General features: G+C 46.1%; 1 protein-coding gene across 4 annotated transcripts in view; it reads left to right on the top strand.

Annotated features, from left to right (window-relative positions):
* LOC126946414 (cAMP-dependent protein kinase catalytic subunit PRKX) overlaps nucleotides 1-16,011 on the top strand; it is a 219,727-nt gene that overhangs the window by 77,674 nt on the left and 126,042 nt on the right. For all 4 annotated transcript variants that reach the window (XM_050776669.1, XM_050776671.1, XM_050776670.1 and 1 more), the window contains exon 5: nucleotides 11,111-11,206. In XM_050776669.1, the coding sequence (XP_050632626.1) occupies nucleotides 11,111-11,206 (96 nt within the window). The remainder of the gene's footprint in view (nucleotides 1-11,110; nucleotides 11,207-16,011) is intronic.

Here is a 16,011-nt window from a genome sequence, read left to right as displayed (position 1 = left end):
CCCTGGGAGCCCGCTTGTTGCTTCCTGGATGACTGGAGCAGAATCGGAAGCTTGTTACCATATGAGGTTCTGAGATGGTCTGTCTGTGGATTGTCCACCCCCCTTAGACAACAGCCTGGCCCTTCGTCTTCCCACTGCTTTTTAAACATGCCAGGAAGCCTGACCTGTCCCCCTGCCCAAAGGCTGGCTTCCTTCCTCCCTTCTTTTTTCTTTTCTTTTCTTTTCCTCCCTCCCTCCCTCTCTCCTTCCTTCCTCTCTCCCTCCCTCCCTCCCTTTCTCTCTCTCCTTCCTCCCTTCCCTTCTTCCTTCCCTTCCCTTCCCTTCTCCCTTCCTTTCCCTTCCCTTCTCCCTTCCTTTCCCTTCCCTTCTCCCTTCCCTTCTCCCTTCACTTCCCATCTCCCTTCCCTTCTTCCTTTTCTTTCCTTTCCTCCTTTCCTTTCCTTTCCTCTCCTTTCCTCCTTTCCTCTCCTCTCCTTTCCTTTCCTTCTTCCTTTCCTTTTCCCTTTCCCTCTTTCCCCTTCCCTCTTTCCCCTTTCCCCTTTCTCCTTTTTCCTCTTTCCTTTCCTTTCCTTCTTCCTTTCCTTTTCCTTTTCCCTCTTCGTTCCCCTTTCCTTTCCTTTCCTTTCCTTTCCTTTCCTTTCCTTTCCTTTCCTTTCCTTCTTCCTTTCCTATCCTTCTTCCTTTCCTTCTTCCTTTCCTTTCTGTTCCATCTCGCTCTGTCACCCAGGCTGGAGTGCAGTGGCACAATCTTGGCTCACTGTAACCTCTGCTTTCTTGACTTGCTCTGTCACCCAGGCTGGACTGCAGTGGTGCAATCTTGGCTCACTGCAACCTCTGCTTCCCAGGTTCAATTCTCCTGCCTCAGCCTCCTGAGTAGCTGGGATTACAGGTGTGTGCCACCACACCCAGCTAATTTTTGTATTTTTAGTAGAGAGGGGGTTTCACCATATTGGCCAGGCTGGTCTCAAACTCCTGACCTCAAGTGATCCACCTGCCTCAGCCTCCCAAAATGCTGGGATTACAAGTGTGAGCCACCGCGCCCGGCCAGGACTGGCCCTTTCCCTTCCACTGCACATGCTGCAGGTTCACCTGTCACCTGCTCCCACAGCCCTCTGGGGCCTCCCTGTTCTCCTGGGACATGCCCTGTCCGATCAGCCCATCTGTTTTCTTTATACTGCTTAGCAGCTCTGAAACCATCTTGATTTTGTATGTGTTGCCTGTCTCTGAGAGCAATGCTTCCAAGCTGCTCTCCTCACCTCCTCCAACCCAGAAACTTCTGGTGGCTAGAGGGAGGGCGTTGCTGCACACATAAGTGGAGCCGGCCTGCAGTCAGAGTCCTCCTGCTCCCTTCGCAGCCCGTGTCTGCACCTTCCCTATTCCAGCTCCATTTGATGGATTCCCACTCTTAGCAGGATCAAGTGAGGCTGTGCCTTGTCTGTTTTATTGCTTTAACTGGTTATCTCAATCTTCCACTACGCACAGGGGAAAACATCTGTTTGGTAAAATCTGCCATGTGATTGGGAAGGAGGTCATATCATGATGCAGATTTTATTTTCATGGAACGAGACATGTTTAGGTCAGATGAAAATTGTGTGGCACATTCTGGAACAAAATCACTCATGCACTTTCCAAGGACCCAAGCTCAGCTCCGATTTCTCCCATCCTATTCTCTTTTCTCATCCATTTCCGTGTTTTTATTCTCCCAGAGAGTTTAACTCAAGAGTCAGGTAAAGCCTAGACGCGGTGGCTCATGCCTGTCTGTCATCCCAGCACTTTGGGAGACTGAGACAGAAGAATTGCTTAAGCCCAAGAGTTCAAGACCAGCCTGGGCAACGTAGTGGGGCCCCATCTCTACAAAAAATAAAAATAAAACTAGCTGGGTGTGGTTGTATGTAGCTGTAGTCCCAGCTACTCAGGAGGCTGAGGTGGGAGGATTGCTTCAGCCCAGGAAGTTGAGGCTACAGTGAGCTGAGATTGCACCAGTGCACATCAGCTTGGGTAACAGAGCAAGACACTGACTCAGAAAAAGAAAAAAAAAAATCAGCTAAAGCATCAAGAACAAAACACAGGGGCACGCACGGCATAGAGCAGAGTGTAGGGTGAGAAAAAGCCCCAGGGCATCTTGTCTTAGTTATGACAGCAATGATTCTCAAAGAGGGATCCCAGAGGACTGTTGGGTTCCGGAAGTGTGTTTTAGCAGATGGGTGAGATCATTTTTCCAACGACAGATCTGAATAGTGATGAATTTTCCTCATAGGTGTCAACTAAGACAATACAGCATAGCAGACAGGGTGCAGAAGATTCTAGAGAAGGTAGAATCTCTTTGCAATGAAGCCTCTTCCATGGAGAGCGTCAGGCATTGTGCAGCGGTTCTCAAACATGCTGGCCTCGGGAACCCTTTAACACATAGCTCAGAGTTATTAACAACCCGCAGAACTTTCATTTCTGTTTGTTACAGCTGTCCACGCTGACTGCATTTGAAATTAAAGTGGGACTGAAATATAAATAAACAGAATACATAAGTAATATATATGAGAAGTTAAATAATAATCACAGAGGTGAACATAAATGGCATTTTTTAATGGAAAAAATGTGTAACCGCACTTTCTAGAATTGAAACCATTCAGACTGTGCACGGTGGCTCACGCCTGTAATCCTGTCACTTCAGGAGGCTGAGGTGGAAGGATCACTTGAGCCCAGGAGTTGGAGGCCAGCCTGGGCGACATAGTGAGACCCCATCTCTACAAAAAATAAAATGAAATAAACCAATTGCCTGGGCTTGGTGGTGCACGCCTGTGGTCCCAGTACTGTGGGAGGCTGAGGCGGGAGGATCACTGAGGCTGGGAGGTCAAGGCTGCAGTGAGCTGTGGTCTCGCCACCGCACTCCAGCCTGGGTGACAGAGAGAAAACGTTCGTGAGGAGGTTGGCCGTGTTTTCTGGGTTTTGCGAATCTCTTAGTGTCCAGCTTTCACCAGGACTGCTGGCCTCTCCTCCCTTCGTCTGCAGACTGTCTGCTGTGCTGCATAGCGTGTTGCTGAGTTGAGGCATAGGAAGAAAATTCATCACTATTCAAAGCTGGAGTCAGAAAAACGACCTCACCCATCCCTAAATTGGGGTCGGGAAGCCACCCTGGGACTGCACTTTGAGAGCCACTGCTATGATGCCCACGCCAACGCGCCCGGGGCTATATTTTCACCCTCCGCTCAGCCCCAACCCTCACACACCCCAGTGCTTGCTCCTTCCGCTTTATCTGGCCCTTGAATTCCCCTGTCTCATCTCCCACCTCACCCACCCTGGTTCATCTGAGGAGCACAGATTTTATATGTATTTATTATTATTATTATTATTATTTTCTTTAGAGGGACTCTCTCTCTGTTGCCCAGGCTGGAGTGCAGTGGCGTGATCTCAGCTCACTGCAGCCTCTGCCTCCTGGGTTCAAGCAGTTCTCCTGCCTCAGCCTGCCGCGTAGCTGGGGTTACAGGTGCACGCCACCATGCCTGGCTAATTTTTGTATTTTTAGTAGAGATGGGGTTTCACCATGTTGGCCAGCCTGCTTTCGAACTCCTGACCTTGAGTGTTTCACCTGCCTCGGCCTCACAAAGTGCTGGGATTACAGGCATGAGCCACCACGCCTGGCCTAGATTTTAGATTTTAATCTGAAGGTATCGGGACAAGGATTTTTGAGGAAGAAGTCAAGGTGGGATGAAATTCTAGTGAAATTCTAGTGACGGCTTTCTTCTTTTCTCTAAAAGCCTCTGCCTTCCTTTTCGTGAATGCATTTCCAAAGCACCCATGTTCCAAGGCCGGCCCCGGCCTTCGAAAGTGGGGCAGGGAATGTGTCGGCCGATAGTTTCGGAGGGTGTTTTCCCAGCTGAGTACAAGGGAGAACATCAGCTCGCAGCGCCCAGGGCATCTCTGCCTGGACCATCCACTTTACTGGAAGATGTAGATAGGTGGAATAATTACATTCAAATTTTACTGGCAAATGATAGAGCTAGTGGCACAATTGGTGTGTTTCTTTTTCATTTTTCTTTTTTTTTGTTAACAGAGTCTTGCTCTGTTGCCCAGTCAGGAGTGCAGTGGTGCAGTCACGGCTCAGTGCAGCCTCAACCTCCTGGGCTCAAGCAAACCCCCCACCTCCGCCTCCTGAGTAGCTGGGATGACAGGCACACGTTACTGTACCTGGCTAATTTTTAAAAAATTTGTTGTAGAGATAGGATCTTGCTATATTACCCAGGCTGATTTCAAATTCCTAGGCTCTAAGGGATCCACCTGCCTCGGCCTCCCAGAGTGCTGGGATGACAGCCGTGAGCCACTGCATGAGCGTTTTTTTCTTTTTTTTCTTTTGAGACAGGGTCTTGTTCTGTGTCCAGATTAGAATGCAGTGGTACAGTCATAGCTTACTGAAGCTTCGACCTCCGGGGCTCAAGCGATCCTCCTGCCTCAGCCTCTTGGGACTACAGAAGCTGTAACTGGGAACACAGGCACACACCAGCACGTCCAGCTAATTTTTAAATTTTTTGTAGAGACGAGGTCTCACCGTGTGGTCCAGGCTGGTCTTGAACTCCTGGGCTCAAGCAATCCTCCCGCGTTGGCTTCCCCAAATGCTGGGATGACAGGCATGAGCCACTGTGCCTAGCCTGAGCGTGAATTTTTCAGGTGAAAATCTCGAGCTTGCATTCATGCTGATTAGTAGATTGCCCTTACTAGTATAGCTGTCACCACAGATCAATTTAGCTTGCTTAATAATGCCAAATGCCATATAATGAGAATTTATTCTTCACTTGGTAAGAATTGGAAGCAGTCTGTATGTTTAGAGACAGAAATTTGAGGGTTTCAGAGGGCACTGCCCAGGCGTCCGGGGGAGTGCTGTTTCTCAGACACATACACACACATACTGTTTCTGCCTTTTCTTTCGGGCAAGATCATCAGTTAGTGCTCACTTACTATTTATTTTTTTCTGCTTATTAAATACCTTTCCCATGATCTTATGTAGTGTCTACTGTCCAACAACACGTCGTTTAATATTCTCCATAATGTTTTTAGGTATGTATGACACATTTCCTCCTGGAGTTTAATGCTCCATTCCTGTATTTGTGCATTTCCCCGATCAAGTCACACAGCTGAATGTATTCAGACAGGGTCACCACCCAAACCTAGAGAGAAACAGGAATACAAGTCCCCCAACTACTGTTACAGAGAACTCTGCGGGTGGGTGAGGGAGGACGGGCTCGGGAGGTTGTTCACGTCTGAGGCGGCAGTGTTGACGCAGATCGGACACGCAGATCTGACGAGTGTCCGTACTCAGAGCTCTGCTTCCCAGCCTGGCCTGGGTGGTTTATCAGTACGTTGTGGTGGCTCGTAACTCCAGAACCAGCGGACCAAAGAGAGATGCTATTGGAAAAGTCACCTTCGTGCTAAAGTGCAAAATGAGCAACTGAAATGTTATTTAAGAAGGAAGATCGCACACACCTAATCATTTACCTTTCTCTAGTATCTTTCACTTCCTCATGTAACCCACCCCCACTTCTCTGTCACCTCTGCCATTGATTTTCATTTTTGTACTTTGTATTTCTCCTCTTTGTTTTCCTTTGAATTTTTCTTCACTGAAGTGTATTGGACAGATCATGTGTGTAGTTCTACATGTGAATGTCCTGGCACTGCTGTTAGAAACTACCACAGACTGGAAGGTTTAAACAAGAGAATTTTATCCTCTCCTAGTCCTGGAGACGAGAAGTTTGAGATCAAAGTGCCTCAGGACTGCGCTCCAGGGAAGGATCCTTCCTGCCTCTCCCAGCTCCTGGGGGCTCCAGGAGTCCCTGGGCTTGTGGCCACATCACTGCAGTCTCTGCCTCCACCTTCATGTGGCTTTCTCCTCCGTGTCTCTGTCTCCCCTTTGGTCTCTTAGAAGGAAGGACACCTGTCATTGGATTTAGGGCCACCCTAATCCAGGACGCTCTCATCTCAAGATCCTTCAATTAATCACATCTGCAAAGACCCTGTTGCTGAATAAGGTCTCATTCCAGGTCTGGGCATTAGGACGTGGATGGATCTTTCTGAAGGCCACAGTTCAATCCACTACAGGTGTATCCAGTTCCCTCTGGAGGCGTTAGGGGAGGATCCTCCCTGCCTCTCCCAGCTCCTGGGGGCTCTAGGAGTCCCTGGGCTTGTGGCCGCTTCACTGCATCTCTGCCTCTGTTCCCATGTGGCCTTCTCCTCTGTGTGTGTGCCTCCTCTTCAGTCTCTTACGATGATACCTGTCATTGGATTTGGACCTACCCTATTCTAGGATGATGTCATCTGAAGCTCCTCGAGTTAATTCTATCTGCAAAGACCCTATTTCCCAATAAGGTCCCATTCGCAGGTTGGTGGGGCAGGATCACAGATGTAACTTCCTGGAGACCTCTCATTCCACCCACTCCACTGAATTTCGTTAAGGTCAGGAAGTGATTTGGAATCTACAAGAGAATTATTTTTGCTCATTGGCATTTCTGATCATCAGTGAGGGTATCATTTGAAAGCTCCATTTTGTAAGGTATTTCCATTGCTAGAATACCTGAATTGGAGTATCTAAGTCAAAAGAAGCTAAATAGAAAACATGACTTTGAGCCAATATGAGTCTCTGTCCTGGTCAGTATGAGAAAATGTCAGAAGTACAACTTGTGCCTCGGACATGTAGGTGTGTAGTATACACTTACTGGTTGATGATGTGGTTTGGCTTTGTGTCCCCACCCAAATGTCATGTTTAAATGTAATCCCCAGTGTTGGAGGCAGGACCTGGTGAGAGGTGGTTGGATCATGGGAGTGGTTTCTGATGGTTTAGCAACATTGCCCTAGTACTGTCTCGTGAGAGTTCTCAGGAGATCTGATGGTTTTAAAGTGTAGTACTTCCTCCTTTGCTCGCTGTCACTTATCTGCCACCAGGTAAATGTGCCCTGCTTCCCCTCCGCCTTCCGCCATGATTTGTAAGTTTCCTCAGGCCTCCCCAGCCGTGCGGGACTGAGAGTCAATTAAATCTCTTTTTCTTTCTTTTATTTTTCTTCTTCTTCTTCTTCTTCTTTTTTTTTTTTTTTTTTTTTTGAGCCGGAGTCTCGCTCTGTCACCCAGGCTGGCGTACAGTGGCACTATCTCGGCTCACTGCGAGCTCTTCCTCCTGGGTTCACGCCATTCTCCTGCCTCAGCCTCCTGAGTAGCTGGGACTACAAGCGCCCGCTGCCACGCCCAGCTAATGTTTTGTATTTTTAGTAGAGATGGGGTTTCACCATGTTAGCCAGGATGGTCTCGATCTCCTTGACCTTGTGATCTGCCTGCCTTGGCTTCCCAAAGTGCTGGGATTACAGGCGTGAGCCACTGTGCCTGGCCTAAATCTCTTTTCTTTGTAAATTACCCAGTCTCAGGTAGTTCTTTATAGCAGACTGCAAATGGACTAATACAGTTGACTTCTAGGTGTTCTTGGATTTATCTTGGTCTTTGCAGTTTTAAGTATATATGTTTTTTAGTTTATTTCACATATTTCTAAAATTTCTAGATATTACTAAAGTCTGTTGGTTTCTGCAGCAGGACTGCAATCTTTTTACTACAGTCAACAAAGCATAGCATGACAATCTTGTTTTCACACACGCACTGCTATTTTCAAGGCTGTATTTGCATGTATTTCTGTCTTTTTCCTGGTCTTCAGGGGTCAAGAAATGGTTTTCTTGGGGCAAAGAGCTTTGGTCAGCTTTGCAGACCACCCAGTCTCAGTTACAAATACAGACTCTGCTCCTGCACCTTAAAAGTAGTCACATAGTGAGACCGCATCCCTATAGAAAGTCAAAAAATTAGCCAGGCATGGTGGCACACACCTGTGGTCCCCGCTACATGGGAGGCTGAGGTGGGAGGATGGCCTCCTGGGGGAGTTCAAGGCTACAGTGAGCTATGATTGCACCACTGCACTCCAGCCTGGGTGACAGAGTCAAACCTTGTCTCACAAAAAAGAAAAATATGATAAACTCGGGCTCTTTCATTGGCCTATACACATTTATTGATCACCTGTTGCTTGCCACATATTGTTCCGTGAATGAGGAGTATAAAGAAATTCAGTGATGGGTGTGGTGACTCACATCTGTAGTCCCATTACTTTGGAAGGCTGAAGTGGGAGGATCACTTGAGCCCAGGAGTTTGAGACCAGCTTGGGCAACATAGTGAGACTTCGTCTCTACCAAAAGTTAAAAAAAAAAAAAAAAATCAGCCTGGTGTGGTGGTGTGCACCTGTAGCCCCAGCTGCTCAGGACACTGACGTGGGAGCATAGCTTGAGCCCTGGAGGTCAAGGCTCAGTGCAGTGAGCCAGGATCACGCTGCGGTACTCCAGCCTGGAGGCAACAGAGCAAGACCTGTCTCAAAAAAAAAAGTAGTTCACTGACGTTCACTTGCAGTTTATTGAGGGTGCCTTATAGTGCCGTGCAAGCCGGCTCAGTACCGAGCTCTCCAAGGCAGGACATATCAGGTACTGCTTGTGCTGTAGACTGAAGGAAGCCTCGAGAAAGATGTCCTGTTCTTGGCCATAGTGGCGTATTTACCACTGTAAACTTTAACAATTATTTTACATTTTATTTCATTTATGTACTCCGTCTCGCTCTGTCACCCAGGCTGGAGTGCAGTGGCACGATCTCAGCTCACCGCAACCTCTGCCTCTCAGGTTCAAGCAATTCTCCTGCCGCAGCCTCCTGAGTAGCTGAGATTACAAGCACCGGCGACCATGCCCAGCGAATTTTTGTATTTTTAGTAGAGACGGGTTTCACCATGTTGGCCAGGCTGGTCTGGAACTCTTGACCTCAAGTAACCTGCCCGCCTCAGCCTCTCAAAGTGCTGGGATTGCAGGCATGAGCCTCAGCGTCCGGCCTATATTTTACTTTATGTTATGTTATGTTATTTTATGTTATGACAAGGTCTCACTCTGTCACCCAGGCTGGAGTGTGGTGATGTGATCACCGCTCACTGCAGCCTTGACCTCCTGTGCTCAAGCGATTCTCCCCTGTCAGCCTCCCAGGTAGCTGGGACTACATGTGTGCACCACCACACTCAGCTAAATTTTTTTTTTTAAGGACTGGGTTTTGCCGTATTTCCCAGGCTTATTTTATTTTTTAAATTGACACATAGTAATTGTATATATTCATGGGGTACACAGTGATGCTTTGATACAAAGAATGGAGTAATCAGATCAGGGTTAATTAGCATATCCATCATTTCAATTATTTGCCATTTCTTTGTGTTAGGAACATTGAATATCCTGTATCTATTTGAAACTGTATGACATTTTATTGCTAATTATGGTCACCCTACAAGGCTATAGAACACTGGAACATATTCCTCCTATCTTATATCCTTTAACAAACCTCTCCCTATCTCTCCCTTCTTCCCTTCCCAGAATCTAGTATCCTCTGTTCTTCTTTATCCTTTCAGGAGATCAGCTTTTTATAGCTTTCATGTATGAGTAAGCACAAGTACTGTTTAATGTTCTTTTCCTGGCTTATTTCACCTAACGTAACGTCCTCCAGTTTCATCCGTGTTGCTGCCAATCAGAGGATTTTATTCCTTTTCACGGCTGAATAGTATTCTACTGTGTGTAGATAGCACCTTTTCTTTACTGTCTGCTCATCTGCGGGTGGACACCTAGGCTGATTCCCTATCTTGGCTGTTGTGAATAGTGCTGCGGTAAACATGGGCGTGCCGATGTCTCTCCGATATCATGGCTTCCTTTGCTCTGAACAGATACCTAGTAATGTCATGGCCGGGTCATGTGGGAGTTCCATTTCTAGTGTTTTGAGGAACCTCCATACTCTTCTCTGTGGTGGCTCTACTAGTTTACATTCCCACCAGCGTTGCATGAGAGTTCCCTTTCTAGCCAGGCACGGTGGCTCATGCTGGTAATCCCAGCACTTTGGGAGACCAAGCTGGGTGGATCACTTGAGCCCAGGACTTCAAGACCAGCCTAGGCAACATGGTGAACCCCCCGCCGCCTCCAAAAAGTACAAAAATTAGCCAGTGTGATGGTGGGCACCTGTGGTCCCAGTTACTTGGAAGGCCGAGGCAGGTCGATCGCTTGAGCCTGGGAGGCAGAGGTTGCAGTGAGCTGAGATTGCACCGCTGCACTCCAGCCTGGGAGACAGAGCGAGATCCTGTCTTAAAAAAAAAAAAAAAAAAGAGTTCTCTTTTCTCCACACCCTCACCAGCATTTGTTATTTTTGTGTGTATGTGTCTTTTTTTTTTTTTGAGACAGAGTTTCACTCTTGTTGCCCAGGTTGGAGTGCAATGGTATGATCTTGGCTCACTGCAACCTCCACCTTCCGGGTTCAAGTGATTCTTCTGCCTCAGCCTCCTGGGTAGCTGGGATTTCAGACGCGCGCCACCATGCCTGGCTAAGTTTTGTAATTTTAGTAGAGATGGGGTTTTACCATGTCGGCTAGACTGCTCTCAAACTCCTGACTTCAGGTTATCTACCCGCCTCGGCCTCCCAAAGTACTGGGATTACAGTGTCTTTTTGGTAATGGCCATCTTAACTGGGTTGAGATGATTGTTACCTCATTGAGGTTTTGATTTGCATTTCTCTGGTGATTAGTGACACTTAGCATTTTTTTCATATACCTGTTGGCCTTTTCCATGTCTTCTTTTGAGAAATGTCTGTGAAGACCACCTGTCCATTTTTTAATTGGACTGCTTATCTTTTCGCTGTTGAGACGTTTGAGTTCCATGCTTGGTCACGGTGGTGGATTCACCCCGGTAAACATGAGAGAGCATTTCCGTCCAGTGTTTAGTGCACAGTTAAGGAATGGGCTGGTGGCCCCTCTGAATAAGATGCTCAAAGGAGTTGCCTTCTGCCTCTCAAATGGTCTTTATATTCTCTCCAAGGGAGCTTCCCTTACATCGGGCTGCGGCACACGATGCCTTGCCTCTTAAAACCATCTGAGTGTCACGTGCTTTCAGATCGTGACAACTTCAGTGTGCGGGGAAGAGTGCATGTGAAATAAATTATCTTCTGCCTGTGTTAAGCAGAAATAGCTATCTTTACAAAGCAGGGATTTTTTTCCATGCTTACTCACCACTAAAAATACATGTTTGGTTTTCTAACAGGTTTCCTCCGTTTTTTGATGACAACCCGTTTGGCATTTATCAGAAAATTCTTGCAGGCAAAATAGATTTCCCCAGACATTTGGATTTCCATGTAAAGTAAGTAAACCGTTTGCCTCGTCATGGGGTGTGTTTATTTTTAAAGTGTCTAAAATCACCATGAAAACACGCACTCAGCAGGATACCATATTGTGGTATTAAATGTGCTGCGCATAAACTATTTTGGACAGTTGTCTTTTCCACAAGAAAAGAAAAAGATTTTAAGTATTCTACTTTAATGATAACTTCACATTTTAATGAGTCTTGGCTGTATTTTATTCTTTTGGTGATATGTTATGTTTAAAATGAGCCAATGAATGAGTTTGTCGTCGTATTTTATGAGAGAGCAGTTTTGGAATTTGACAAGAAGGATCCTAGTTCTGTGGCTAGCAGAACTGTTGATGGGTTTAGCAGAGTTTTATCCTTTCTCTCCGGCTTAAATTATGCTCAACCTCTAAGCCCTTTTTAACGTCAACATTTTCAGTTCTGAGCATGTTGCTTTACAAACATTTACATAGTTGCTGGATATTGGCAACTTTGGATGCACATTTTATTAAGGTTGTTGCAATAGGGAGAAAAGATACTTTGTTAAATATAAGAATGCTTTTGGTTTTCTGGCTACCTTACCCAATCGGGTCACCTGGTAGCCATTTTTACTGCAATAAGCACTGATTTCTGTTTGTTTCACTGTATTTTTCAGATGAGTTAATGGGTGCACCAGCCCCCTGGGCACAAACTAGAGCTGAATGCATCTAGTTGAGAATTAAACTTTTATTTTCCATGGCCTATTTTCTTGTGAGCCAGTGGAAGTTCAGTTTGGAGAAGACTTATTTCAGGGCGACGGACCAGGTTGTTTTGAATATGCCCCTTATGGGGCCACTGGCTACGTTCAGTTGAGTTTCTTGGTGGCGAATGCACCCCATCCTAACCAGAGGTTCTTAGTCTGAACAGAAGATAAGGTCGTGTTTTATTGGCTTGAGCTTGTGTTGTGTTTGACACACTAGAGGCAGGTTTTAAAAGACTTTAGCAAGAAAACGAGGCTCCGCTTAACAATGAATCGCCTAGAAGGAACACCCTGTCCAGTGAATGGTAAGACAGGGAGGTGTCAGGGGAAACAGCACCTCAGAAGCCAACTGCTCTGGAAGGAAATAGAAAGGATTGTGTAGAACCTGTCTCTCAGGCCCCAAATCCATCTGAGTCGAGTGACATTATATCAAGTGGATGGCAAAGCACTTTTATGATCGAGTTTGGCAAGGTGAGGTGCTCATGCCTGTGATCCCAGCACTTCAGGAGGCTTACTTGGGGCCAGTCCAATAGTTTGAGGCCAGCCTGGACAATGTAGCAAGACCCCATGTCTACAAAAAAATTCAAAAATTAGCTGGGCATGGTAGCATGTGCCTGTAGTCCCAGCTACTAGGGAGGCTGAGATGGGAGGACTGCTTGAGCCCAGGAAGTTGAGGCTGCAGTGACCTGTGATTGCACTGCTACACTCCAGACTGGGTGAAAGAGTGAGACCCTCTCAAAAAAAAATTTAAAAAATAATTATATATATATATATATATATATATATATATATATATATATATATATATATATATATAGGGCGGGGGGAGAGGGAGAGAGGTTTCCAATGTCCTGTGGAAACAAACAAACAAAAAAAGGAATTGCAAAAATAGAACACACCAGAAGCATAATCAAAGTCTGGACTCTTGCCACTTTTCCTTCTTTCTCTCCTAGAGAGTAGGGAACCAGCGGTGACCATCTTGGTACTGTCTGATCTAACATCCCTCTCTTTATGTAGCTCCCAGCCCCTTCCAGTGTTCCCCACAATGTCCCTGTCTCTTTACATACCCAGTGCGGGTCCACCAAGAGCAGGAACAGTGGTAGTTGAGTAAAACTTCGTTTCTTTCCATTATTTGTTAAATCTTCTCAAATTGACTGAGAAGCAAGACCTCAGTGACTCATATCTTTCCTTTTATTTTTTGGTAGAGATGGCTATGGGGGTCTTGCTGCATTGCCTAGGCTGCTTTTGAATTCCTGGGCTCAACTGATCCTCCTGCCTTGTCCTCCCCAAGTGTGGGGATTACAGGCGTGAGCCACTGCACCTGGCCTTAATGATGCATTTTCTTATCCAAATCACTGTTCCTGGTTGGCCGTGATGCTAGAATTTTGATTCTCAGCTTCTTAAAGTCGTATGTTGGTTCCTGCAACTTTTATCATTTGACCCGGTAAACATGTCGCCTGGGCAAATGGCATGTCAGGATTGACATTCCTTATAGAAAGAAATATCATTTAAAAGAAAACACCAAAACAAAGCTTCGGGACTTGTTGCCAGTTCAGTAGAGGTATTATCTGCCGGGGTTTTTTTCATGCCTGAAAGTACCTGCATCTGAGAGGAGCCAGCTGGTGCCAGGATCATAAATAAAATTTAGAATTTTGGCTATAGTGCATCAAAAGAGTGCCGGCAGATGTGTCGCTTATCCTGGGGTCAAGGGACCCATCTACAGCTGTGGACACTTCTGTTGTTCCTTTATAGGGCTTTGCGTCTTCGGGGGCCCCTTCCCATCCACACTCTTTACTTTCTAGACTCTGCTTTATAAGAGTTTGCTTTGGTATTTTACTTTTTTTTGTTTTTTTTTTTTAAGAGTTGGATGTCTTGCTCTGTCACCCAGGCTAGAGTGCAGTGGCACAATCATAGCTCACTTCAGCCTCAACGTCCTGGGCTCAAATGATGCTCCCACCTCAGCCTCCCGAGTAACTGGTGCTACAGTCTTGCACCACCATGTCTGGCCGATGTTTTGATTTTTTGTAGAGACGGGGGCCTTACTATGTTGCCCATGCTGGTCTCGAACTCTTGGTCTCAAGTGATCTTCCCACTTCAACCCCCTGCATAGCTGGGATTACAAGCCACTGTGCCCTGTATTTTAAATAAATCTTCATTTTCTTACATGCCAAACACCAAAAGAATTAAAAAAAAAATTCAAGGTCATCAAACACTTTGTTTTCTTACATGCCAGACACACACACACACACACACACACACACACACACACACACACACAAATTGAAATTTATCAAGGTGATCACCAAAACATTCTGAAATAAACGTAGGGCTTTTTTTCCACTATAATTTACATCACTGCCTGCCCCATTAGTGTACACACTTAAAGGTGATTGGACTGGGATTATAAGAAAACAGGTTTATTTAAAATATAAAAGCATAAATAAACCTTTCTTATAATCCCACTCCAGTGAGCTTTAAGTTTAAGTGTGTGTGATAAGGGGGCAGGCAGTGGTGTAAATCATATGAGGAAAAAGCCCCACATTTATTTGGGAATGTTTTGGGGGTATAGCATTTGATGACCTTGATTTTTATTTGGCAGAGGGGAGCATGTCAAAATAATGAAGGAGAAACTCACTAAGTAGTGGAAAGGTTTGTAACTTTTCGGTGATTTTTTTATATTCCCCACCCTGCTCAAAGCTTTTCAGCCTTGCAGGATGGATACAAAATCCCAGCCTCAGGTGGGCGGACAGATGGTCTCTGAGGTTTACTTAGAGGCAAAGAAGCAGTGAAGTCTGACAAGCATCCCATTGTAATTCAGAAAGCATGGTGGCAGGAATTTCCGATCAGACAGGACTGGTGAGATTCACAGTCTAGATGGTGGAGTCTGACCCTGGGACGTCACCTGGCTTGTCGGAGTCTCTGCAGTCCGTCACCGAACCTGGGAGTGGCCCAGTCCAAGTTCATGCTACTTTCCCTGGGACGTAGTTTATGCCAGGAAAGCCTAGATGCTTACACCGGGGTCGTGGGTATTGGATTGTTTGGGGGGACTTCAATATATTATATTATTATTTCATGTTATGTATATTATTATACATAATATACTCTGTGTATTATATGTGTACATGCAGACACACGTGATCATTTCCACTTCCATAAATGCGCATCTTAAAACTCGCCTAATCTACTAGAAGTCTTCAACATCATCTCTAACTACCCATCCTAATTGAACCAGCTTGCTGCTGTTGTTGTTGTTTGTTTGTTTGTTTGTTTTGAGACTGAGTGTAGCTCTGTCACCCAGGCTGGAGTGCAGTGGCTCAGTCTCAGCTCACTGCAACCTTCACCTCCTGTGTTCAAGCAGTTCTTGTGCCTCAGCCTCTCAGGTAGCTGGGACCACAGTCATGTGCCAGCATGCCCAGCTAAAGTTTTTGTTTTTTGTAGAGATGGGGTTTCACCATGTTGGCCCGGCTGGTCTCAAACTCCTGACGTCAAGTGTTCCGCACGCCTCGGCCTCCCAAAGTGCTGGGATTACAGGTGTGAGCCAGTGTGCCCAGCCTCCCGGCTTGCTGTGTTTCTGACATGGTCTGTTATTTAAAAAGGAAGATTACAAGTGAAGAAGCAGACTTAGGAGACTCATCCTAATGTGTGTGCTTATGGGAAAGCCAGCCTTTTAAACAGGAATCCCATCAGTAAGCAGACCCCCAGGGCAGCGTGTGACTGTGGATGCTGGTGAAAGCAGACCCCCAGGGCAGCGTGTGACTGTGGATGCTGGTGAAAGCAGACCCCCAGGGCAGCGTGTGACTGTGGATGCTGGTGAAAGCAGATGTCTTCTATTTTGCAGGGACAGCCTGACAGGCATGTTTACGTTAAGTGTCTGGATCCTCCCTGCAGGCACATACAAATTTCACCCTTTTCTACTCAAAGGGGTAGTTTCTTGACAAAGATGTAATCAACCCCCTTCCCTTAGCTTCAGCCATGCAGGGGGCAACCCAGCCTTGCATAGGTTATTTAAGAGCCGGTGATGGTAGGAAATAAGCACTAGAAAATGTTTTGCTAAAATGGAAATGAGCCGTGGTCCTCGGAG

The sequence above is a fragment of the Macaca thibetana genome, chromosome X (genome assembly GCF_024542745.1).
Source record: "Macaca thibetana thibetana isolate TM-01 chromosome X, ASM2454274v1, whole genome shotgun sequence".
NCBI lineage: Eukaryota > Metazoa > Chordata > Mammalia > Primates > Cercopithecidae > Macaca > Macaca thibetana.
The sequence above is the reverse complement of the archived record's forward strand: the minus strand, read 5'-3'. Positions and strand labels throughout refer to the sequence as shown.